A 25,682-nucleotide genomic window follows, 5' to 3' on the forward strand; every position below is an offset into this window, starting at 1 on the left:
TTCATAATTGTCAAGAACACAACTGAAGCCTTTTGTTCTCTCGAATAGCAGAAACATTGTAAAACATTTTTAATTTTTTACATATTCTTTTAACTTACAAAATGAAACTAGTAACGATGCAATAACATGTACCGTGAGAGGCATAACTGGCAGATCCATTTTCCTTCTTGAGTGTCTCATGTTAAAAGTTTTAACCACGGACAGTCGTGAACAAAGATGACAGGACAACTGAACACAAGACATAAAAACAAATCCAATGTATCAATTCAATAAAATCCGGAGTTCAAATAACAATTGATATACTAAACCAAATGTCAAACCTCAAAAGAGAACTACAAATCAACTGCAGAACATACAAACCAAAACGGATGAAATGAACACTCTAGAATTAACCCTTTACCAAAACAAATGAAACAGCGGGTAAAGAGAGAATAATAATAAAAGAGCAATTTGCCTTTCTCTTCACAAAGAACCACCGTGGGGTCCTATTTGTATGAATTTCAGTACAATCATATTACAGATGCCAAAGGTTTCCAGATAAAGGTTGATATTTCTTATTGTGATATTACTTTTTTGCTTATTGACTATCATGTTACAACCACCAGAGCCTATCAGCCTGGGATTGTAGTTGTTGACCTTCAAATATCTGGAAGCATACTTCATAATAGGAGACAATTTCCATACAAACATACAGATTCAAAACATTTCGCTTTTGGTCTTTCTTAAGACAGATATCACACTTCTTCAATCATACATTTTATAGATAACAGACCAAAATCACAATTAAAGAAGCCCTCCCGTCACACATGGCATCACACTAACCCATGGCATACTTCTGGGTCCAGCTCCTGGCAGTTGTCTCGTACTTGCTCCTGTCTGTCTTGTACATGTGAGCGATCTCTGGCACTAGAGGGTCATCAGGATTTGGGTCCGTTAACAGAGAACAGATAGACAGCAACACCTGAAATTGAATAAGAACTTATAACCCATGCTTAAACACCATATGCATAATAAAGCATGAAACTTCTTAAATCAAAATGGCATAAAATTTCTGCTACATAACCATATTATTTTGTTTCAAATGGGGCTAAAACTTCTTTGGCTTTCCTTGTATTTAAATCACTGCATGCATGGGTATTTCTAAAAATTTTTAGGACATAAGAACGCTTTAGTCCCGATATAGAAAACTTACACTATAAAAAGGATTGTCAATCACCTCCCCACCCACAACAAAAACAAAACAAAAAAAATAAACAGATAAGGATCCACGACATCCGCTCCATGGTGATGGCAACTCTCACATACTAAAATATAGTTCAGCCACACAGCCACTATGCCAATATGGGAGGGGAGGAGGAGATATCACTTGGGATAAAGGCTTGGTGCTAAAAATCTAATTTTTAGTAGCTCAATAGCCTAAAGGGGTGCCACTGGACAATCACACAGCTTACTATTTAAACATATTTTCAGTAGAATTTCCAAATGGTTATTTGTGTTGAAAGAAATGATAACCTTGGAAATAGTAAGGGCAGGGCTCCATTGTTCCTTCAATATATCAAGGCAAATACTCCCATTGCTGTTGATATTGGGGTGAAAGACCTTCGTTCTGAAAGCAACCTGCAGAAACAATTCAAGTATAAAAAAAATGAGGAAAATGGGAAAACCATCTAAAAAGAATTTCATAAATTTCTTACCCAACACAAAAGCATAAGAAAACTTCTCACGATTTTAAGCATTTTTAGGGAATACCAAAGTGCCAAATAACATAGGATTTAGTGTAAAAGAGTTCCACTAATCCACAACCAAATTTCCCAGGTTAGGAGGAAGACACTGGTTGCAAAAGACATTTCTCATGATAAAAGTATTGTGAGATGGCATGTAGATCAAACTGCCACAGCAAACGTGTGTATGATACAAAGAGGAAAACATTTCTAGGAAACACAAATGATGGTGATGACATGTTGGAGACGTTAGCGCACACACAAGCAAGGGGATAAATTAAGAATTTTAAATAAATAGTAGCCATAAACAAGAGTGTGCTACATGCAACACAATCTTAAAACCTCCAGCATACACTTGTAGTTGTTTCCACCGTATGGTATGTCACTATATGGTAACGTAATGATATCAATGGAAATATGATTACTTATCAAAAAAAATTTAAAAAAAATTAGAAAAATAACACATGATCTACTCTCATAGGCCTTCAAGTCAGTCACAGGAAAGCCACGTGGCACTAGATCACCTGTTCCCTACGAAGTTAATCTCCTAAGCTGTACTATTTGGAGTGGAGGAAACTATTTGGTGTGGTATTACCTGGTCGTGCCTTCTCATGCCCAGAGCTCTACAGAGTGGAGGAAACTAGAAAAAAAAAAACACCCTACACATTAGTTAACACTTACACAAAGGCAGAGGAAGGCCCCAAGAATGATTTCTTGGGGAGAGGACCGGTGCTTGTGAGAGGCATGTGCCATGAGATCGGGGTTTGAAAGCCCAGAGATCCTTGTACCATCAGCTAGAATTGGGGACAAGCTAACGTGCCTCCTTCCTCTGGAGCATGCTTGGATAGGGTTGCAAACGAACCGAGCTGTTCATGAACTACTCAAGCTCAGCTCGATAAGAGATAGGTCCGTGTTCGTTTGTTTACCAAACTAACCGAGCTCAAATGAAAATATTGGACTCGTTTATTATAAGAGCCAAGCTCAAACATCTCCAACAGGCTCATTTGAGTGTACGTTCAGCTCGTAAAAAATATATATGTATGTGTATATATGTTGTGTAAAGATATGAGATATACTTGGCCCAAATATACAAAAAGCCCAATTAGTTATTTAATCACCATAAACTTTTATTAGGCCCAATCCAACCTAACCCAACCCAAATAATTGCTCTCCTTTAAAAACCCAACACCTTTCACCCATGAAATATATACAACCCTAATCTGCGCATAACACCAATCACCCCCCCTTACAAGCCCAACCCTCACCAAAGTTCCAAACCAGATCACGAAAGTTCTGAAAGCTCTCAACTCCTCTTTGGCAGCAAGCTAGATAATTTTCATTGGCAACCACAATATCAACAATATTCCCCCCTCTTTTTAACAAAAAAAAAAAAAAAAACAATATTCCCTCTTTCTCACCTTATATATAAATCTCTGCATACACATGTATATGTGTGTAATTATACACGAGCTTCGAGCTGAGCTCGAGTTTTTATTGAACATAGCTGAGCCGAGTTCGAACACTTAGGTGAAAGCTCAAGTCAAGCTTGAGCACTTCTCCTTTAGACTGGGCCAAGCTTGAGCGTCCACTACTTGGCACGGCTCGGCTCGTTTGCAGCCCTGTGCTTGGACCAGTGGCAGCCCATATATTAGGCCTAAACTTGACAATTCATTCTTACATAGGCCCCCAGAAGAATGAAGCTAACGTTACTGCGAGGCCTGGGCTAACGAACTTTAATGCTCTGAACTCTGAACGAACCCTTCGACTGGAACTTGCAACTACTAATCCAAGCAACACCTTATTCAGGCTGCCTCCCTCGCATTAGAACTAGGTCAATGGATACTTCATTAGATGTGTCTACCTCCTAATGCAAAGAATATAACCCACCAACCAAGTCAATACTTTAAGTTATCAGTGATTTCCTTTCCTGCATAGTATGTGTACCCGGTACATTAATCATCGACTATTTGAGAATGACCACCGACTTACAAATTCTTTTATTCCATCTCATTTCAGAATGTGCTCTCCTTCTGGGTGGGACAAATTTCTCACGACTCATGAATCGGCAAGTTGAGAGTGAATGCATGCACTATTTGCAAATTCATTTCTTTGTGAATCCACATCCTGTACGAATTTTTCGTCCAGCACTTGGCTGATACCACATGTAGAGTACATGTGGATACACTAGATCCCACCAAAATTATTACGGTTGCCAAACATTCAATGCTTGTTTTGAAGACGCCATGAAACTTCCCAAAGAAGGTTCAAAACCATGACCTTACGAGACAAACAACCAAGGCCTACCACCAATCCACAATATATTCCTCATTACATCTGATGATGTTTATATATTTTATAGCAAAATGTTTGATATAAAAAGTAGCCAATCAACATTAAAAATAAAACCATAATTTGCATATAGAAATATGTAGGAGCCCCTTAATCTTTATTTTCAAATTTAGCCCGTGTTCTTGCCCCTGCTCATGCATTGGGCACTTCTTCACAAATTATCATGTACACAGAATATTGCATCCAACACCTTTCAGAAAAAAAATAAAATAACAAATAATTGCATCCAAGATAAAATGAGAGAAAATTAGTGGTTAAAGTAGAACCTATGGGAGAACAATGTGAAAATCGATTAAGATGGTTTGAACATGTGCAAAGAAGATCATTAAGTGCACTAATTAAGAATTTATATATAGCTCAAATCGTCAATATATAGACTTCAACATAATATATATATATATGTGTGTATTACCAATTTTTTTTGTTAGGTAAGCAACACGTGCGTGCACACTACACTGCCCCATGTGGAGCTCAAACTGCTCACCTCCTCTCCACTTGAGCCAATGGCCCGGCGGTACCAATTATTAACCTTAATGGTTCAACCAATCAATCCAGCCCAAGATTCCAAACATTGAAAGAAAAATAGACACTGCTCACTGAAGGCACTGATAATATTCTAAACAATCCGAGTATGAAGCACTCATAGATAGGGGTGGCAATTTAAGGCCAGATTGGCACAGATTTAACTGGTTGGCTCATGAGCTCTTTTAAAACATTGTGATCATTGTACAAGGCCACTTGCACAGCTGAGGTGGATGAATAAAGAGGCTTCTAAGTTACTTAGATTTTGAGAGATCAAAAAATGTCTGGGAACAATAGAAATAGAAGATTGAATGTGACTTCTCTCAAAACACACAAATGCAAATCAAGCGCGAACAACTTATAGAATTTGATAATTGATAGACTGCACAAGCAAGAAATTGGCATTTCTGCATATTTGTTCAGAGGATGCCCAAGAGCATCTTAGACGAGGAAACTGAAGCAATAAAAAAAGATCTCACCCACGTTTGACAAATATAAAATGGAGTTAATAGTACCTTTGGTGGCTTAAATGGATAATCTGGAGGGAAATGGATGGTAACTAGAAACACCCCACCCGCATAAGGACTGTCGGGAGGACCCATAATCGTTGCTTGCCAGTGAAACATGTCTTCAGCAACGGGGCCTAACAATTATACATAAGCAAAGATAAATGAATTGAATAAATTAATGTAACAATGATCTACAACACTAATTTCATACATTAACTAAAATGTGTTCATTTTTACTTCAAAAGTCTAGCCTAAATATTAAGAAACTCGGATCAAAGCCTCAAACTCAATCATGCACAAGGTATATATATATATATATATATTCTACCCAAATATATAATCACCAAATTCCGTACTAAATGTAAATGCTGCTCACGTTGAAGAGTTAGAAAAGACCAACGTTCACCTTCTACAACCAATCATGACTTATTATGTGCATAGATACTTGTCTTTTCAATAAGGTACAAATCATACAACTAACAACTTGATAAAAACACCAGAAAGCCAACTTGTATAAGTAGGAAAGAACCATATTGTTGAATTGTAAGTAATCTTTTATTATTAATTTTAGTGTGGTTTTTTTTTATTTTATTGAAAATAAAATTTTAGGGTTACTACTGCACTTCTAAAGAGTCAGAAATGCATATTGAACCTACTCTTGACATGAATGATTGAATTATTTTGCGAGCATGTACTCTTAGTCTCTCTATTCTCTAGATGTTCACCAAGCTGAAAGAGTTACATAAAACCACAAGAAGCTTAGATCTAGGAATTTATCCAAAAGATATGAATGTACCATGGTAACATTAGGAGTGGAAGTGAGGGAATAGTAATAGCCAAAAACCTTTTACAATTATGTTGAATTAAAAAAAATTTTATACGGAAGAAGATATCAAAAGGATATTTTCAACAAAACAAACATGAAAGATATGAACAAATAAAAGTGTTATGTAAGTTGTAACCAATTAAGTCAAATACACAATTTTATTAAACACTTGTACAGAGAGTTCTACAGCATGGTATACAATTCGAGACTATCAAGTACAAGAAAATAAAAAGGCTAAAGGAAAGAGGAGGGAGCCAATGAGAGCAGAATGATGGCCTACAATTTAATCATGGCTGGTCTGGTCGAAGTAATGACCGAATAAAATCAAAGTAAACAAGGAATGCGGGTGGAGGTTCCACTAGAGATGAGCAAATGTCTAGGACAGTCTGTCGAATAAGCCCTCATATTCAAGACAGGTATACTCACTACTTTATGCTAATTTTCGTAAATATATTGAGAGGTGTGAATGCTATATATATGCGCGTGTGATAGGAGTCATAAGACGAATACGTGAGGTATCAACCGACTTGATTGTGTCAACATTTGGTGTTAGACAATAGGAAGTTTGATGTCACCTAAGAATGGTGTTGGTAAAGACCAACTACTAAGCAAGTGACTAAACAACTTTGTTGTCATCATATTCCCAACCTAGGTAAATTTAAGGCATAAACTGTAAAAGGCTAATATAGACTCTCAATAGGATTTTGGGACACAACATAACAGCCCTCACCGTACCCGACACAATATTATTCGCTTTTGGTTCCCCCTGGACTAGACTTCCCAGGAGGTCACCCATCTTGTACTACTCCTAGGGTTCAATGGGCCGACACAAGGGTCAGCCGACTGAAAATTGCCCAGTTGGGCAGCAATCTGCTGGACTTTAGTGAGTCCACTTCATGACCATCAATGGACAATAATTAGGCTAATTTTACACTAAAGGATGATGTAGTCACGTTAATCACATTGGTTGACTGTTTTCCATGTTAGCTTCTGCGTTTCGGGACTTGGACTAGAGCCCGGTTTACCCCATCTCTTTCTGATGAACTGGATTCTTAGAATTCGGGGCATGAAAAACAGACAATAATATGGTACCATATGGAGCTGATTAGCACACAGAATTTCAATAGGATTGCGGATCAATTAAGTTGAGCAAAAAGTGCTCGCAGTGCTTTATCAAGAATAACTCGACAATTTAATTTCCAAGGGAAACTCAAATGCCCCCTCAGCAATTTGATCAATGTGTGAAAAAAAATTCAACACCCCCCACCCCACGCGTCTTAACAATGTTCCACCTACATAATAAATCATGCTAATATTCATGATTAATATTAAAGGAGAAATGCAATAGAAGTTGTCACTAGGTGAATCTCATTTTGATGGCACTGGGTCAAAAAATTTCAAGTCAAGGATTGGTTTAACATGCCAATATTCATGATTGATATTAAAGGAGAAATGCAATAGAAGTTACAGCTTTGGATCCAATTACACTAGGTGTATCTCATTTTGATGGCACTGGGTCAGAAAACTTCAAGTCAAGGATTGGTATAACAAACTACCAGAAAACCTAATTTAACCAAAACATACCTCAATTCTCAGATTAAAATGGAACAGAAAATTGAACAGTTTGCTACCTATGAACATGCATCAGACAAGGACAGTACATGCATAATTTTAAATGCACAAATACCTGCATGCATATAAAATACAAATCCTAAAATCCTGGGCCATAATAAAAAGAATTGTTGTTTCATGAAGAATCAAATATCAACTAAATCTCTGATAGAGTTCCAACATAACTGAAAAATCTCAAACGACTCCATCGTGCCATTAAGTTCTTGTGTTCAACACAAAATCCAAATCAATTTGTTCACAAAATCCGTATTACTCCATTAACACCTAAAATTATTAATTAAGCACAAGTTCATTTCCAGACAATTCATCATAACATCGAAAAATTGAACAAGACTAAGTAGAGGCCTCTTTCGTCGAACATACAAAACCCTAGGATCGATAAGACCGAGAGTTTGAGATCTAGAATAATGAGAGATCGTACCTGCGCTGCAAGAGGTAGGAGGATCCTTCTGAAGATCCTTGAGTTCTTTCAGGATCCGCTTCGAAGCCATAACGAAACCCTAGCTCACGAATCCTAGAATAAATCAGCTTGATATATAAATATATATGTATAGTGATATATATATATAGTGAGGAGTGCAAGTGCAGGGTAAAAAACATATACGGAGGATAGAGGGAGAGCTCACCTGAGAGATCAGATCCTCCTCTGGTCTGGTTATTAGTTTCCTGAGAAGAGAGAAATGAGGGTGTGTTTGGAAATGGATTTATATAGAATCAGCCAATTCTGGGTCACGAGAAGCACTTGATCGATTTGCTATTGGTCTATCCAACCGTTGGGCCCACTTGATAGAATAAATGACTTCTTGTTATTTTATACTCCTGAGACGCGTTGTTACCAGCTGACCCAAGATGCTCTCTATTGGCTTCCCCAGTCCTCCACGCTAGTCAGTGGTCATCCGGTCACCATGAGTTCTCTCTCATTTCATTTGACTACCCTACGGCCCACCAAAATTTTCACATTTCACAAAATTGAAATAAAATTAGTACGGAGTAACTTTTTTATAAAAATTATACATACATATATATGGTTAAATCTCTGAAAATAATGTGATTGATTGGTATTTATTCATTTACTTTTAGCAAGATCACTTGATATACTTTTAAAATTTTCACAATTCACTTGGTATTATTTGAACAAAATAATTAAGATTTGCTTGGTTTATAAATTTGAGATCAGTTCTTAAAAATTCAAAAACTAATTTATAAATAATTATAAAAAATAATTTTTTTTAAAGCATATTTTTTTACAACTGTATTTCTTGGTTAAACTTTTATACAATTTTTAAATTTTTTATTTTTAAAATTACAAATCAAAGAAGTCCTTATCATTTATCACTTTTCAGTTTCTTGAGTCACAATTCTGGCCATTTATCACTTTTCAGTTTCTCAAGTCACAATTCTTATTACCAAAAAAATATCAAATGCAAGTGCAATAGCGACAACGAGAAGATGTAGGAAAAGCCACTCATACCATATTATTGGTACGTTCAACCAGTTAAAATGCACAATTCAAGTCAATTACGGTTACTTGTAAAAACTGCCACCAACAAACCTGAATTATGCATTTGATTGGTTGGTTAGATGCCATCACAACGCAAAGTCACTGTTGAATCTATGGGCTTCACAGTAAAACTCACAAGATCCAGCTCCTAATGTTGTGAAATCGCGGCACATGAGATAGCTCCTCTTATCACGGCACCAAACCAATGGCCCAAGGGCGCCCACAAAGATTTGTGGTGTTTATTAATGTTACCGACAAAGTCATTATGCAAATATTTTATCTAAATTACACTGTGCATGTATTTATCTAAAATTTCAACATTTCCTTATAATTGGATCGTTATAATGGTAGCCACGATATGTAATGGGTGATGGACGCTTGTTTATTTACTTAAAAATTTAAGTTATTTGATAATTTTAAAAATTTAAATTATTAGATAATATTGCACACTCATCCATTTATATATAATTACTTTTTCATCTGGATTCGATGTGAAACAAATGACTCTTGTTTCATTCTTTCTCACCCGAACGTACGTAACGCCCTCGTTGAGATCGGACCACCCTACCTACCCGAGGTGAAAACTCAAACGCCCTCAGGGCCGGACGCTCGGTGTGACACCGAATCAAGAACTAGGTCTGGGTCTAATACCAGCCGTAACGGATGAGCGCTTGCTCATTTATTTAAAAGTTCAAGCTATTGGGTAATGCTATATACCCACCCATTTATACTCAATCACTTTTCTATCTAGATTCGACGTGAGGTAAATAACCCTTGTTACACTATCCATACAGATTAAGATACGGTTCCTGTAACAGCTATATCTTATTTCAACAATATATTATATACATTAAGATATGGTTGCTTCAGTATGCCTTGTTATGGTTGAGCCAAGACACTAGATCCAAATGCACAACAATTCAAGTGAGTGGAATGTGAGTGTCCCTGGGGTTCAATGAGGTCCTACATACCTTTTAGGATAAGTGGCATTATATATGTATATATAGATATGGATATAGGCATGTATGTGTATGAATAAAGCAAACAAACAGAACAGCATAAACTACAAAAACCATCCAAGATCACTGCGTTTAGTGGCATTATATTATACGACTATTCTGAATTCTGAAAGCTACCTGCATACAACAGAATGCAACTTAATTTCAATAAAGTTTTCTTATCCAGTGGGTGATCTGTGTGGTTGTGCCATGTTTGTTTCCACGTTGATTCACTTTCACCACTTTGGGGGGAAGTAACGAAGTCCCTAAGATCCATTTATTGATTAATGCACCAAGCAAGTCTTCCAAGTTATTTGTAGCTGATTCTGAAAATGCTGCAAGAGTAACGGCATAAAAAATACACCAAAGTTAAATTTGTGATCCGTGGAGAAACTCAGCCCAAGGGGTCAATTATACTGGAAAAAGAGCAGTCAATAATATTACCATAAGATGATTCCAAGCAATCAACTAATCAAGTAGACATTGTGATACATACACATGCAAAAAAAAAAAATGAAAAAGATATATCTTTTGATCCATAGTACTTCTGACCAGAAAAATAGCTTAACATGAGCACCGATAGGCCACTGGTACATTGATACAACACCTGACTTGACTCTGCCTTAAACTAGGATTAGGTTGATTAACTTACCAGGATTTTGTTCACTGAGCAGGTGAAAGGCATTGAAAATGATAATAGGAGACAAATAGGCAGGGCAAAATAGAGTGACAAATTTTCAGTTGGTCCTCATTTTGTGACTGAGGCTTCTGTACTGAAAACCTGCGGCGGTGGTGTTGAATTTTCAGATTTGGCTCCAGAAGATGGCCGATTCTCCAAATCAGTTTGCCGGACATTTTCAATCATTCTCACTACATCCAGCATTTTAGGTCTTTGGTCTGGCATCCTTACTACACATGACATTGCAATCTGCAACATCTCCACCATCTCTTCTTCTATATTTGGATACCTCATGAGCTCTACATCAAACACTTCCCCTGTCCACTCTTCTCGGACTACCGAATGAACCCACCTGACCAAGTGAATGACCTCATCACCACCCGTGGTGTGAACAGGTGACTTACCAGTGAGGAGCTCCAGTAAAAGCACGCCAAAGCTGTAGACATCAGAAGGCTGTGATGCTTTCCGGGTATCCGTCACTTCTGGGGCTCGGTAACCAGCAGCACGAGCAATAGGTAGAGCCAATGGGCTCATTATTGTTGAAAGACCAAGATCTGATACACAACCATGTTGGTGAGAGTTGAGGAAGATGTTTGAGGATTTGATGTTGCCATGGACAAGCTTCCCATTATTCTCCGCATGGATACGAGCTATACCTCTTGCTGCTCCAGTGGCTATTCTCAAACGGGTTTCCCAATCTAAGGGGATTCTCTCCTGCCCTCTTTTCCCTGCAACATTGCAAACGCATTAGAGGATAGCTGAAGCTCTACAGTCCGTAACCTCTTCACATAGGCAGATAGGCAGTAGGGAGTGTAGAGACTCGGGGAGCACATGTCTGTCCTGTGGCTCCTGCCTAGAAGATCATGAAGCTGGAAACTGGACACAGGTCTGCAACTTTTGTAAATGTTCTATAATTTACAACTCTCAAAACCAGCAAAAATTGCCTAACATTCCTATAAAATATTTAAAATAAACAGATATGCTGTGATGGCTTCTTCAAGAATAAACTAATTCACTTTTAAGATCACTCTGCAAATGTAGTATCTGGAATTACTGCTAGGATGACTGTTTATAAAGAAAGCACAGTTAACACGTGCAACACCAAAGTATCTAATAGCTGATTCCGATACATAAATTTCCAGCACAACATGGCAAAATCAAAACCAGGGCGAAAGAATGCACAAAATTTAGGGTGAAAGAAAGTCGGACAACAAAATGACAAGAATGTTAGAAAGACAACTTTCAGGGGAAAATAAAAGATGGGACTTCTGTTTTATGCTTTAATTATCTGATGGCTAGAAGCAGCTTAGAAGGATGTTAGTATCTGCTCATTCAGCATTAGGATGAGAAATATATATATATATATATATATACACACACAACCTAGGAGGAGAGTGTGGATATAGTAATAGAACTGCAAGGGCAGTTGAAATAGAAGACCTCAGTAACGACCTCTCTGAATATTTCAGTATGTGAAAGCCCTATTTGTGATTCAATATGCCAAAGAATAAAAAGGAGAATTTGTAGACCATCCTTTTCTTATCCTTGATTCTATCTGTCAAATTCCATGGTCAAACTAATTGTCAAAGCCTGAAAGGGCCACAAAGACCACCACTCAGTGTTTGAACATTAGTTACCACAGCCCTCTACCTAGAAAGAATCCACTCATCAGGGCCTTAGGATAAAGCAGAAAGTTAGATTTATCCATGTTGGTCCCTCACAAAACCCATCAATTCAACTGCTCTACTCAACTGAAAGACTGTTTCGCAAGTCCAAATTCAAAATAAAGGTAGAAATTTAGTGACTACTACAGTCGTACACAATTTAGTTAACTTCAAGTTCAATAAAGTTAGATATTCTATAACTTTATCCCAAGTTCATGATGGTTTAATTTCACATACTTTCTTCTATCACATCATACAGAAACCCAGCAAATCTAAGAAATACCATAATGATCTGATAAATCAAAATTCACTATGAATAAAAACGAAAGCAGTTGGTATTTTGATTTTAGAGTAGATAATAGAGAAAAGTGAAGAGTTGCATAAAATTCGGAAATTGCAGATATATAATAAAGAAACATACCATGTAACATTGCAGCAACGCTCCCCTGACTGTAATAATCATACACCATCAGCTTCTCATCCTTGGAATAGTAATATGCCCTTAGCTCAATCACATTCTCATGCTTGATACTCCCAACCACCTCCATTTGCTGCTCGAACTCTCGCCTTCCGACACTCACCTCCTTCAACCTCTTCACCACCACGGTGGTGGCATCCTCTAGAATTGCCTTATAAGCAATACCAAAGGTGCCCTTTCCCAGTACCTCGGCAGAAGCCCTCAACAAATCCTCTAAATCAAATGCATAGTTACAACCCTCAAAGAAAACTAATTTATTATTGGCCTCTTGACTTCGAGCAATCGCTTTCTCCGGTGACATATCTCCTTTCTCAAAATTCCTGGGAAACCCATGTTCGATTCTTCTTTTTAAGAAGCAAACAAGTAACAGAAAAGCAAACCCAATCAGCCCCAGAACACAACCAGCAATTATAATTCCCAGTAACGCCCTTTCACTTAGTTTTCTGAGTGTCTTAGGTTTTGGATTTGTTTGATTAAAGGGCGAAAACACAGGATATCCAGAAATGGAAGAATTTAGTGCTAGTGAAACATTGTTACCCGTGAATACTGAACTCGGAAACTTTCGAAGTGATTTGGGTACAATGCCAGTGAGATTATTATTGGATAAGTTCAGTTGATGCAGATTTGGCAAGTAAAGGTTTGGGATTTCACCAGAAAGCGAGTTATTAGCAAGATTCAAAGCTGCGAGCTGAGTCAAATTCGAAATGGAGTAAGGAATACTACCATTGAATGCATTGTTTGACAAATTAACAATTGTAAGATTCTTCCAAACAGAAAAATTCACAGGCAAAGGACCTGAAAATTTGTTGAACTGAAGATAGAGAAATGACAAGTTCTTGAGATTGTAGAGATCAGAAGGGAAAGTCCCATTGATACCATTGGATCTGAGGCTCAAGATCTGCAATGCCGAGAGGCGGCTCAGAGGTTTCGCCGGAATGGGGCCGTGAAATCCGACGCCAGGCAGTCGGACGGCGATTACTCGAGACCCATCTTCACTACATGTCACTCCAGTCCAGTTGTTGCACACAGAAGATTGCTCGCTCCAATTGAGATAGCGAGAGTGAGGAAGATTGCTCGCAAAATCAAGCAATGCTCGCTTATCTTCTTCAACCAAAGTCGCTGTTCCTCCCCAGAATAGCAAACCCACCAAGAAAATCAAAGAGAAACTGTACGACCCTTCCATTTTAACACTCTAGAGTTGAAAAATCTATCAATTCAAGCACTCTTAACCCCACATCTATACTTTCACACCACTAAAAGAGTAAGAATATATATATATATATACATACATACATATATAGAGAGAGAAATGAAAGTGAAGAAGGAAAATCAAATTCCAAGACTAATGTCGAAAAAAGTAGAGCGGGTGTCTGAAAATAGGCATAGAAAATGGAGGTGGGAGAGGATTTGAAATGGGAATAGTAGTCAAAAGGGTGTTATTTTACAGATGGGTTTTGATCAGAATCCGAGCTTTTCTTTTTGTTGTTTGTTCTTTAACTTTTTGGATGAGTCCCAAACCCAAGAGAGTTTTTCTGAGATAAAGCAAAGAAAAGAAGAAGTTACTTCTTCCTAGAGAGCTGACCCCGAGCTGAGCTGAGCTAATAAGTGGTGGAAAGAAAGAGATCCGAGTCGTTAGGAGTCGAACAACTCGGTCGAGTGAGTCAATTCTCAAGCGACATTCGATGAGTTGATTAGAGTTTAGATAATCAAATATACATTAGTATATAAATATATAATAATAGATGGAAATGATGGAGTGAGAGAGAGAGAGAGAGAGAGAGAGAGAGTAGAGACAATAGTTGATGTAGATTTTCAACTTGGAGACAGAAGGTGAAGATTGGTGCCGATGTAGCACCGGCGAAAAGAGAAAAGTGAGGAGGCTGTTGACGGAAAACCGCGACTACGACTTACTGTTTTGGTGGGTTGGTTAAGATGCGATTTATGTGGAGTACTGCCACGCGTGATGATGTGGGACCGCCATTTTTTGATTTCATCATCCTCTTCTGTCGTTTAATTATCAAAGTTAATCCTTCGGTGGGACCTACTTTGTATAATGTAAATTCCACTTTTACCTTTTAACCACGAATCAGTCCTGTTCAGTTTAGTAAAATCATTAGTATAATTTTACTTTTACCTTCTAATAACTATGGAGTAAGCCCTATTCGGTTTCCCAGTGAAAACATTATATACACTGCTTTTTGAAAGAGTTTTATTTTTATTTTTGTGGTCAATGGTTTTGTATTAGTAAATATTCCGTATCTTTAATTTAAAGTTATGCGTTTTGTAATTTGTTAGTATGTATGTTCATTTTAATTAATATTTAATTTTCTATTAAATATTCAATTTTTTGTCAAATTTTTAATTTTAATTTAAAAAAGTTAAAAAATGGAAGATTGAATGGATTAAAACTTATATGAAAAATATGTCTCAAAAGTAATTTAAATTGAATATGACGTATTCGTCTGTTATCTTTTCTTCTTGTGATTTTCAAGAAATTGGAGGGCAAAACTAGCACTGAGATTTACCACTTACTTTTTTTGTCTCAATGATGACAAAAAGTCATCCCTTTGACTTCTTAATTTTAAATAGAAGTTACTTTTAAATAAAATTTCTTGAAGGGCAAAAGTGATGTTTTCTTTATTTCTAAGATTTATCAAGGAAAATGAATGAGGTTACGGATCCAACATTTACAATTCAACCTGAAATTACTTTCAAATTTTTATTTTTTATCGTCTCAAAATAAATGTTTTATTTAAGAAGTCAAAATAATATTTTTTTATAACATTACTAATTTAACTTCTATAAATTGAATTTATAAAAAAAATGTCATCACATCTTGTTATTGTAAATATATTTAGTAATTCATTCACAATCAATATAATTAAAAAATATTAAAATTAATCTTCTTAAAAAATTAAATTCTCAAAAAAGAATGTGAGACAGTAAATTATTATGAAGTATTGCATGTAGACTAATGGAATGAGTTACTCTAATATTTCACATTTGCAATATTATTTGTGTATTATACACCTAAATATGAAGATGTTGAGATAGAAAACGATTAGGAATATTATCTGTTAGCATCCAAAATAAAAAGTGTAAAGAAAATATTAGTTTTCATATAAGATGAGAGATAGTGAAACAAACCACAACCTGAAATGAAATAATTAAATATTACATTAAAGATTTAAATAGTAAAACAAACATGACGAATAATAAAATATAATAAAAAAAGAGAATTCATGTATTTATTCATTAAAATAAGTAAAAACCAAAACAATAATGTTTAAAACTTTACCTCTTTCTTTGATTTTATTTTATCAGTTCCAATGTTATCTTCCTTTCAAAAACATATGTATGTACATATAGACGCACAAGCACAAATTCAGAGATTTAAAACTAAAAGATAAAGTGTTGGGTGAAGTAGAGGACCATAAATTTTGTTGAAAAGGAGGGCCATTGAAGTTTTTTCATAGTTTTAGTAGGAATATTTTTAAAATTTTACAAAATTTATAGGTAAATAATGCAAATAAATAAAATTCGGTGGAGGCGGCTGCCCTCGCACCACAGAGGTCCGTGCCTAATCACGGGCGATAGGAATTTTATTTTATTTTTTTATTTTTTATTTTTGTAATTTTAGCAGGACAATTGCACCCACTGAAATATATACATATTCATGCATGTAGACGCATTTTACAAGCATTTTTGCAATATCAGCCAAGGTGACAATTTATTTATTTTTAATTGCCGTTTATGAGAATTTACAGCACTCCATCACGAAGTCTACTGCATTAAACTCATCATCCTCCTTGTCTACTTACTCAATTAATAAGAGGTACCATGTTAATAAATTCAATTGATGATCAGAAAAAATATATTATTGGCTTCATTGATGAGGGTTAAAAATATTGGCGCAAGTAGTAATGTTGGTTGGTAATACTTATTGTCAAGAAAAGACTTCAAAAAAAGCATAGACCATCCCTAATTTAGTGCCATGGATGATGATGAAGGCTTTGGCTTTTAAATTATGGGAAATTGACAACTGTCTCAATTCTCAAACCACCCTCATGACTCTTACTTATGCAACTACCCTTTTTGGAGCATCCAATTATTATTGTACGTAATAGTAGAAAAAAGATTGTTTGCAATTGGACTTTATTCTAATCATCCTATAATCCACACATATACCACCTTTGTGCACATGTTATCCACCAAAAGACCATTTGGTTGTTTGTCTTGATTTAAGACTATCGATGAGATGAAACATTGATATAGGGTATATTGACCTATTGACAAGAAATCCTATGTGACTATCTAATATATATATATATATGTGTGTGTCATATATGTGTGTGTGGACATGAGTTGATAAATAAATTTGGCTACATTTGTTTAGACAGGGAATATAAAATATATAGCCTCTAGTAAGGTTTGGGCTCTGAGGGCCACTAAAAATAAGCTAGAAAGGTGCATTGTACCAAATGTTTTATTTTAAGTTTGTTTTATATTTAATTAATTTATTGAGAACATGTGACTATTGATTTTTTGGTATTATTTGAGTTAGTTTGAGCATTAATGGATGAATTCACTGGTGGGGATTGTTCTTGTTGCCTTATTTATGTCTTCGATCAATATTCGGTATGTTTAACTTTAAACCATTGTTTCTATCATCATTCTTCACAAAGGAGCTTGCAAGCTAGTATTAAAGAAAACCAACCTCCCACCCCTCTCACGAAACAAACCTTTATTACAAATGCAACTCCCACTGCCACCGAAAAAGAAAAAGGGACTTCGTCATTTATAGTCCCCAACTTCTCGCCTAAAGGTTTAGATAAGTTATTTGGAAGTACCGATAATATAGTATCAAGATTAATTTAAATGCGAAACATTCTGCTTTCGTGAGTGGCTCAGTCATGTTTCATTATGAGTTTAATTTCTAAATAATTTTGATTTTCTCGATTCCGATCTAAATTGAATTTTCTATTAATTTTTAATCAGTCGCTGCCCAGAATTCTATCCTGTAAGAGACAACACTTGTGATCTAAAAATATTACACATTGAACAATTCATTTTTTATGGTCTGCTGTTCTTCTTTATGATTTTTTTCAGCAACCAAACAAGTGAAGAATAGAGAGAGAAGCCACAACGAAAATCGATTAGGATAACTTTTTTAAGTTTCCTTTGAATCAAACAGAATTTGACTTTTTCCCGGCAGTAGACATTTTTTCCCCTTTGTAAAACGAAAAGTAATCATGTTGTAACCAAAGTTAATTGTCTAATCTGGTCGCGTGCATCAAGAAATTTCAAATTGAAAGGGATTGGGAGTTGAAATTGTTCAATCTTGGGAATGCAAATAATTTTGGTGAAGGTGGTGTCTAACACTGTATTTATTGCCTAAGCTCCAATTCATGTTGAACTTGGCCTTTAACTTGTTTCATTATGGACTCAGTGAAGATGGACAATTTGAACCGACGACTATATATATTATTTATGGGATTCAGAGAACTTGAAGCTGAGAATTTAGCTTTGCTGACTAAGATGGGGCTGGCGATTTCACCTCCGACAGTGTTGACGGGAACTGTCAGACGGTCTTTCGCCATTGGTGAGAGCAGTGATTGAAGATGTCAAGTCTGTCTTTGTGTGGTAAAACGGCAACAAGGTTTCATTGTCATGAATTCCTTGGTTTAGAGCGGCTCGTGGAGTGGCCCATGCTGTTGCGCAATGTGCTCCCACGTATTCGAGACCTTGTTTGTGTATCCTTAATTTAGAGTATCTCTAATACAAAATGTTATATTTTTATGTTAAATTTATATTTTGAGGGGAGTTACAGTGTCAAAATAATATATTTCTGTAATTCTATTTCAATGGTGCATTTCATTCAAAATGTTATTTTTTTTACACAATAACCATTTCATATTTGAGAGCCCATTAGAATGCCTTATTTTTATTTTAACAATTTTTGACAATCTCAAAATATGAGAGATCTTTTGAGAGAGCTCATTATAGTGCCTATTTTTATCCACTTGTTATATTTTGATTTTGAGAAGTTATTTGAGAGCTGCTATATTTGATAATACATTTGAAAATCTCAAAATATGATAAATCTTTTAACAGGCCACTGGAGTGCCTTATTTTTATCCACCTGCTATATTTTGAGTTTGAGAATTCATTTGAGAGGCTATTGGAAATGCTCTGCCTTCTTGAGATTCGCCAAACATTGGCATTGGCTAATGATAACCCTGATAATGTCTCTTGTATCTCTGTTTCGTTTAATGCATAGTTCTCTTCTCAAGATATTAGTTAATCCAATCGTGTCTTTATAAAACATGTGCTTTGATTGATTTTGTGGAGTTAAAAGTTGTTGATGGTAGTTCGTGATGATGCGAGGAGATCATTCCACGTCTGTCAAGGGTGCTGAGATCAGAAGTTGAGTGGAGTTCCAAGCTAGCACAAGGGATTCTCTCTACGGAGATTGAGAGAGAGAATACAGATTTGTTTAACACCCTATGGTAGCTCGAGCTCTAGAAGACCATTCTCTATGGTTATGGTTGTGCCTCTCTATTTTTTTAACCTCCTCAAATGGTGAGAGTTAAGCTCTATTTATACTACTTTCATTTAGGTAAGGACCCTTGGTCATGAGGGTTAACTCCCTCTTTATCCGATGGTCGCTTTACCTAGGTAAGGACCCTTAGTAACGAGGGTACCTCAGTCTTTATCCAATGGTAATTTTGTCAGATATACTTAATGTATTATGTGGTCTCTATTACTCGAGCTCAATTACTGGATATTAAACATTCTCTCCTCCTTGTATAGACCTCGAGGTGAGGCAAATCATTGGAACTCAACTACATAACCACTGATACTCAGATTCCCGCAACCGAAGATAAGGAAAGAGCTTCCCTAGGGGTTCCGCCTTCTCGGCCCCGCGGGCTCTATCCTGAATCTGTGCCTCGAGGTCCCTACAATTAAAAGGGAGCTCTAGTAGAGAAAAATGCCCGAGGTTACGCCTCTAGGAAGCAACCTCGAAAAGGAAGGAAGGAGGGGCCTATCCGATTGAAGCAGGGCGCGTCCACAGGAATGGAAAGGTAGCAACCCCTTCCCTTGGCCAATGAGTTCAGTTATAGGACGAGTAACTCAAGGATACTTAATCCTTTCAGGAGCACGTCAAATAAGTACTGGCCAGGTGTGCTTATTTTAAGATATGGTGCCACTTGAGCAGACGATGTTGCACGTATATCAATAAAAGTTAAAACCAAGGTTGGGTTTTGGTCACCACAATAGTCGTACACCTCGGCCAGGTTTTGGTTCACCTCATTGCTCTTTCAATTTTACTATTAAGCCGATTGTGGGCAAAATAGGCCCAAGCCAACAAGGCCCGTGTTTACTTGGTCGCACATCTTTTGTGGAGTCTATCCTCCTCCTATTGAGACCAATTTGTTACAATAATCATTTTCGGGCTTTTATTATTATTATTATTATTATTATTATTATGTTGAATTGAAGTTTTAGAATTAGAATTGGTATAATTAAAAAGGAAAAAAAAAAAAAAAAAAAAAAAAAAAAAAAAAAAAAAAAACACACACAATTTTTTATTATTCTAAACTAAACTTTTATTTAATTTCATCAATTTCAATTACAAAATTCTAATTCTATGCAACCGAACATTAATGACATGAACCATCGAGGATTTTTATTACGAATTCAAAAATTATAAAAGTTTTGCAATAGGATGAAATATTAGTTGATCTTGGATCATATAGTTTATTTTAATAAAATATAAATTTATTAAAGTTTAATAATAATATATAAAAATCAAAACAATTAAAATACTTTAATAACTTGTCGGGAGTAAATTAATTTTAGGGTAAATTATACTTACTTCCTTTAAGATTTGGACAAAATTACACACAAGTAGAACGTTTAGTCTTTATTACTTTGATTTTTTCTGAGATTTACGATGTACTAAAAAAAACACCCCTCCCGTTAATGAAAATTTATAAAATGACTAAGTTATCATTTTTATATGTTAAAAGACTTCAATAATCTTATATCTTGACATCAAATGACAAAAATATTGAAATAATGTGAAGTATCAATTTTCATACTAATTTTATATTATCAAATTTTACAAAAACAATTTTTGTTTGTTTGTTTGTTTATTTGTTTTTGTTAATGACGTTTGATTAGGTTTATTTTTTAGGGTTTAAAAAGAAAAAGAAAAAGAATGTTAACGGTGTCTTTTGGTTTGACGATATGAAAGATATTTTCACAATTCATAGGGGAGCTTAAAATAATTAAGACTAAACGCTCTATTAGTAATACACTTTGTCCAAAATTCAGTGAAGTTAGTGTAATTTATTCTTAATTTTAGGGTAAGATGCAATAAACTCCCTTGAACTATTAGTTAATCTGCAACAAACTTCTTGAACTACAAAAATTGCATTAAACCCCCTAAACTATACATTTTTGTTGCAGTTTGCCCCGATAATGCTCCGCAGTTAAAAACATCACGTTCTGTCACATGATACACATCTTGCATTTATGTGACCATACTACCCTTTTGAATATTAAAGAATAATAATATCTTTTTTGTTACCCTCATAGCCAAACCCCAACTAAACCTTCAATCCCTAAATCGAGTGCCTGAAAGCACGATTCGTCTCTTACTTGTCAACCACTCAAGTATATCTCTCTCAACCTTTAGGCTTTGTTTGGATTGAAGGATTTGGAGTGATTTGGAGACGAATAAAAGGGAAGGATAATGTATATTGTGTTGGATTAGAGGAATTGGATAGAAAATAAACGATCGGGAAGGATTTGGAGGGATAGCTATATATATATATATATATGTCTGTACTTCCATAGTCAAGTTCCCAATCTTCTAGTTCTGCAAACTTCCTCTTCCTTCTAACATAATAAAATGTGCCTGAGACCACTGCTAAGTGCTAACACTAAACTACACAATTCACAGGCAACCCAATTGTCAAAACGAGCCCTTGGGTTCATTCATCTTGAAGCTTCATCCTAAAATATAATGTGATGTTAGGACCCAGACAGTAGACGATGAGAAGCCAATGTAGATGGGTTTCTTCCATTGACATATAACAGGAGAAAGATCATAGTAGAAGGACAGAAGTGAAGAATATAATTAGGCTTCAAATTTTGAGACATCTCAACCAGATAGGATTAGGCTTATACTCTTTTTGTCTTCTCAAGCAGGGGCGGAGCCAGGAATTCTGGTTTGGGGTTTGGGGAGGCAAAATAAACCTATATAATTAAAATTTGAAAATTTTAGAAATCAATTGTAGTATAATTTTTTATTTTTTATGATATGAGTCTTAGTACATATATGGAGGAAAATATAATCCAAAATGTTAGAATATGAAATCTAAATAAATAGAAATGTAAGTATTGATTTGAGAAAGAAAAATATAGAGAATAGTAAACGTTAAAGAGAATTGGTATTGAAAAAATATTGTAAAAAAATAATTTTTTAAAATTTTTTTGAATTTTGAAAACATATAAGTTATACTTATTTCCAACCATATTATAATTGTGACCAACAAAAAAGTCTTTTGATTCTCTTTTTTTCGTTTAGGGGGGTTGAGAATTTATTTTTATTATTTTTTGAACCAATAATATATGGGGTTTTATTACAAAATAAGAATTTGCAAGGGATGGCCAACCCTAACCCCCCTCTCCCGCCGCCCCTGTTCTCAAGGTCGTAGTCAACAGACTAGATCCTATCGAAATCCAAAGATTTCTGAAGCATTTGCTCCTTCTCCAAAGGAATTACAGTAGGCTTCTTTTTGAGTTCTTCCAACAACTTTTCAAGTCTTTGAAGATGCTGTAAACAAGGTATGACACCGTCTTCTCCTTCTGACAGCTTCAGCAGCTGGTGAACAGCCGTCTGGTATGTATTCAATTGCATTAGATTGATAAATGTTGTTCCGCCTTCTCAAAAATTCAGAAGGTAGCCAATGGATAAATGCAGAGAGTCTGAGCATCATAGATATCATCAGGGTTCTTTTGATACACCGAAAACTTCTCCTCATTTATTTTCTCAACAGTGTCCAACCAATGAATTGCCAGATTACCTGACACGAAACATGTATAATAAAAACATTAATGGAGTCAGAACCACTGTTACCACCAGCAAAACCCTCAGTACTCTAGCTTTAGTAATAATATACATGTTCGTAAGATATTTTGTAACATACACTTTTTCTTGGTTGCAATAAGCATAAATCAAAAATTAAAAGCACCACTTGCTAGATCCTTCTCTAACATCATTTGGCTCAAAAAAATGAGGTGCCATATCCAATAACCATTCTGGTTTTAACTCCGTGACCTGACACATGTAATCACACATTGATTGAGGAACTAGCTCATGATAGACAACCGATCTGGGAAGAACTTGCGATAAATCCGAGCTGGGATGTATATAAACCGTCGGGATGTTTAACAGTTTGATGAAATCCATTTTTCTGTAGCCTTGCAGAGTGAATGAAAGGTCCTGATGGAATGCCTTTCTTTGTAGATTCCAAATCATATGGGTTGGATGTGATCTCAATGTCAACTCTCCACAATTCCTTCCAGTTGATATCTTATATCACGAGCCCTTTTCATACTCCTCACCTGGATGTAGTTATCATAGCACGCACCATTGAGTAGAGAAATCGGATTCCTTCCACGAATTATAAACTTTGAGTAAAGAGATGTGGTCCCCGACATTACCAGTTTGGAAATTCAGATGTGCATTATTAGGATGAATCTTTTGTCCTTCGGACAGTAAAAATTTACATTTCCAACAGAAATCATGGTGACCATTGACAGGATCTCAATGAAGCACTTGTACTTGTTGGGGGCAACGATCACCTTAGACAGTAGCGGATGTAGAGGAATATCGGCCATCCTTCTACCCACTTTGGTCAAGTCTCCTAATTTATTCAATGCGCCCAGTGCAGGGAGCTGTTCCAATGCTTTCAATAAAGAATCAACTGGAGGAGCATCCACAAAATCAAAATTTAACAGATCATGAACACCAATGCTCTTAAGCGTAAGCACGGCGTTTTCAAGGTCAGTACGCTGCATCTCAGGGACAGTGCTTTCTTCCTTATCATTATCATAACTGTATTTAGTATACAACCTGAAACACTTTCCAGGACCTGTACGTCCTGCTCGACCAGTCCTTTGAATTGCTGCTGCTCTTGAAATTGGAGTAACCAGTAGTGATTCCATACCCGTCCAAGGGTTAGAAAGACTTCACCTTGCAGAATCCTGGATCGACAGCATCGTTGTTTCCGTCAATTGTCAATGATGTTTCTGCAATGTTTATTGCAAGCACAAGTTTTCGAGCCCCTTCTGGCGTGGGCTCAAATACTTTTGCCTGAAGGTCAGTGGGGAGCTTTGAGTAGATGGGGCAAATAATCAGCTCCCCGATTCTGGTTCCTAGCCACTCATCCTATACATGAGAATCTCCTCCACGGTTTCTATTTTCTTTTGGCCTACTAGGAAAATAGAATTTAATTTTTATTTATAGAAATGTATATGAAGTGTCGGACACGTGTCCGAGAAGTGTCCGATGGTATCCGACACCAGGACATGGGTACTATTCTTCTTTAGAGAAGTGTCGGTGCTTTCTAGTCCCTAAGAGGATGGATAGGTAGAGTTCTCTGATCCTGAAACCTCTGAAAGGGTGATCATATCTCCTCCTCTTCCTTGACATGCGCTTTCTTTACAAACTCGAACTCAACGAGGTGCTAAAAAACGAAGATACCCTTTCTCAGCTGACTCTCCTCCCATGATGGTTGAGGTTGAGGTTGTGAGAAGAAAAGGGGTTCAATTTGTTGTTGGGTACTGGTAACAGCAGCTATTATTACAACAATCATACCTTTTTATTATTGTTATAACTATTATTATTATCATTGGGTTCAGGCATGGTATAGTGCTCCATCATATTGACATGATCACTCTTCTTCTTAGAAACTAGTTGATAAACATCAATCTTATATTCAAGCTGGCGAATTTATGTTTTTTTTAACTTGTCAAAGATACAAAGATGATCTTGTTCTTGACTTTTTTAAATCAGCTTTTAACTCTTGGATTTTCTTTTGTTCCCTCTTCACTAGATAGTTTTGTCTTTACTCGTATTCCTATCGCTGTGCAGTACCCTCTTCCCCCATCAATTTAAAAAAGCCGAGTGCTTACCATATTATATTCTCCAACGTGTCAATGAAATTGAAATCAGCTCTCAGACCCAAGAGTTCTGAGGCAGTATGTGGTGTGGTGTAAAAAGACAAACCAATATCCGCCGGAACTTTCTGTGTAGTGCAGTCTGCAGAGAGAGTTGGGGAATAGTAGTGAAAGGGAAGTCCCTAGTTTTGTCTAGGTTTTGTTAAGGGTGCGTGTCCACATAAGTCCATTCATAATCGACTTTAAATATTATTATTTTGTTAAATTGTGTAACAAATCAGAGTGGCGCAGTGGGTCCATAACCCACAGGTCGAGTCCTGCCTCTGGTATATTTTTTTAATATGCCTAAACTTGATTAGGAATATATATATATATATATATATATATATATATATATATATATAATGAATTAAACTAAATCAATTTAGCTGATCATGTAATCTGCTTCTCAATTTCTATTAGCTTCAATTTTCAAGCTCCGAATCAAATTCTTAACTTGAATAGGTAGAGCGGGTATACTTGTGTTTGAGTCTTCTTTCTCTTTAATTTGCCGAAAAAAAAAAAAAAAAAAAAAAAAAGTTAACCATGTCACTCCATATCTCATGCAG

General features: G+C 36.0%; 2 protein-coding genes and 1 pseudogene across 3 annotated transcripts; all 3 read right to left on the reverse strand.

The window, feature by feature from the left end:
* Positions 1-432: 432 nt before the first annotated feature.
* On the reverse strand, positions 433-8,340 carry LOC132308240 (ubiquitin-conjugating enzyme E2-17 kDa-like). 2 transcript variants are annotated; one of them, XM_059806260.1, is made up of 5 exons: positions 8,186-8,340; positions 7,981-8,073; positions 5,108-5,235; positions 1,513-1,617; positions 433-961 (listed from the first exon to the last, which is right to left on the reverse strand). In XM_059806260.1, the coding sequence occupies exons 2-5, from the start codon at positions 8,048-8,050 to the stop codon at positions 818-820; spliced, it is 447 nt and encodes a 148-aa protein (XP_059662243.1). In that variant the 5' UTR covers positions 8,051-8,073; positions 8,186-8,340; the 3' UTR covers positions 433-817. The 2 variants fall into 2 exon arrangements, with proteins under 2 accessions (XP_059662243.1, XP_059662244.1); XM_059806261.1 differs by having other exon boundaries at positions 7,981-8,059; positions 8,186-8,303.
* Positions 8,341-10,469: 2,129 nt separating this feature from the next.
* On the reverse strand, positions 10,470-14,771 carry LOC132308241 (probable inactive receptor kinase At4g23740). Its single transcript, XM_059806263.1, has 2 exons — positions 12,823-14,771; positions 10,470-11,465 (listed from the first exon to the last, which is right to left on the reverse strand). Exons 1-2 carry the CDS (start codon positions 14,060-14,062, stop codon positions 10,807-10,809), a joined length of 1,899 nt encoding a protein of 632 aa, XP_059662246.1. The 5' UTR covers positions 14,063-14,771; the 3' UTR covers positions 10,470-10,806.
* A 7,844-nt stretch (positions 14,772-22,615) lies between these two features.
* LOC132309902 (pre-mRNA-splicing factor ATP-dependent RNA helicase DEAH1-like) lies at positions 22,616-24,393 on the reverse strand (annotated as a pseudogene).
* Positions 24,394-25,682: the final 1,289 nt, after the last annotated feature.

Source organism: Cornus florida, unplaced genomic scaffold (assembly GCF_030987335.1).
Source record: "Cornus florida cultivar Cherokee Brave unplaced genomic scaffold, ASM3098733v1 CherokeeBrave_3.0.0_Hap2_Chr05, whole genome shotgun sequence".
Lineage (NCBI taxonomy): Eukaryota > Viridiplantae > Streptophyta > Magnoliopsida > Cornales > Cornaceae > Cornus > Cornus florida.

Bases quoted from the DNA above. Each gene is read 5' to 3' on its own strand.
- LOC132308240 (XM_059806260.1), bottom strand. From the start codon at position 8,050: ATGGCTTCGAAGCGGATCCTGAAAGAACTCAAGGATCTTCAGAAGGAT. The intron at 5,236-7,980 runs GTACGATCTCTC...TATAATTGTTAG, and splicing joins TCCTACCTCTTGCAGCGCAG to GCCCCGTTGCTGAAGACATG. The intron at 1,618-5,107 runs GTACTATTAACT...TTGTTTCTGCAG, and splicing joins ATCCATTTAAGCCACCAAAG to GTTGCTTTCAGAACGAAGGT.
- LOC132308241 (XM_059806263.1), bottom strand. From the start codon at position 14,062: ATGGAAGGGTCGTACAGTTTCTCTTTGATTTTCTTGGTGGGTTTGCTA. The intron at 11,466-12,822 runs GTATGTTTCTTT...GCAATGTTGCAG, and splicing joins CGTTGCTGCAATGTTACATG to GGAAAAGAGGGCAGGAGAGA.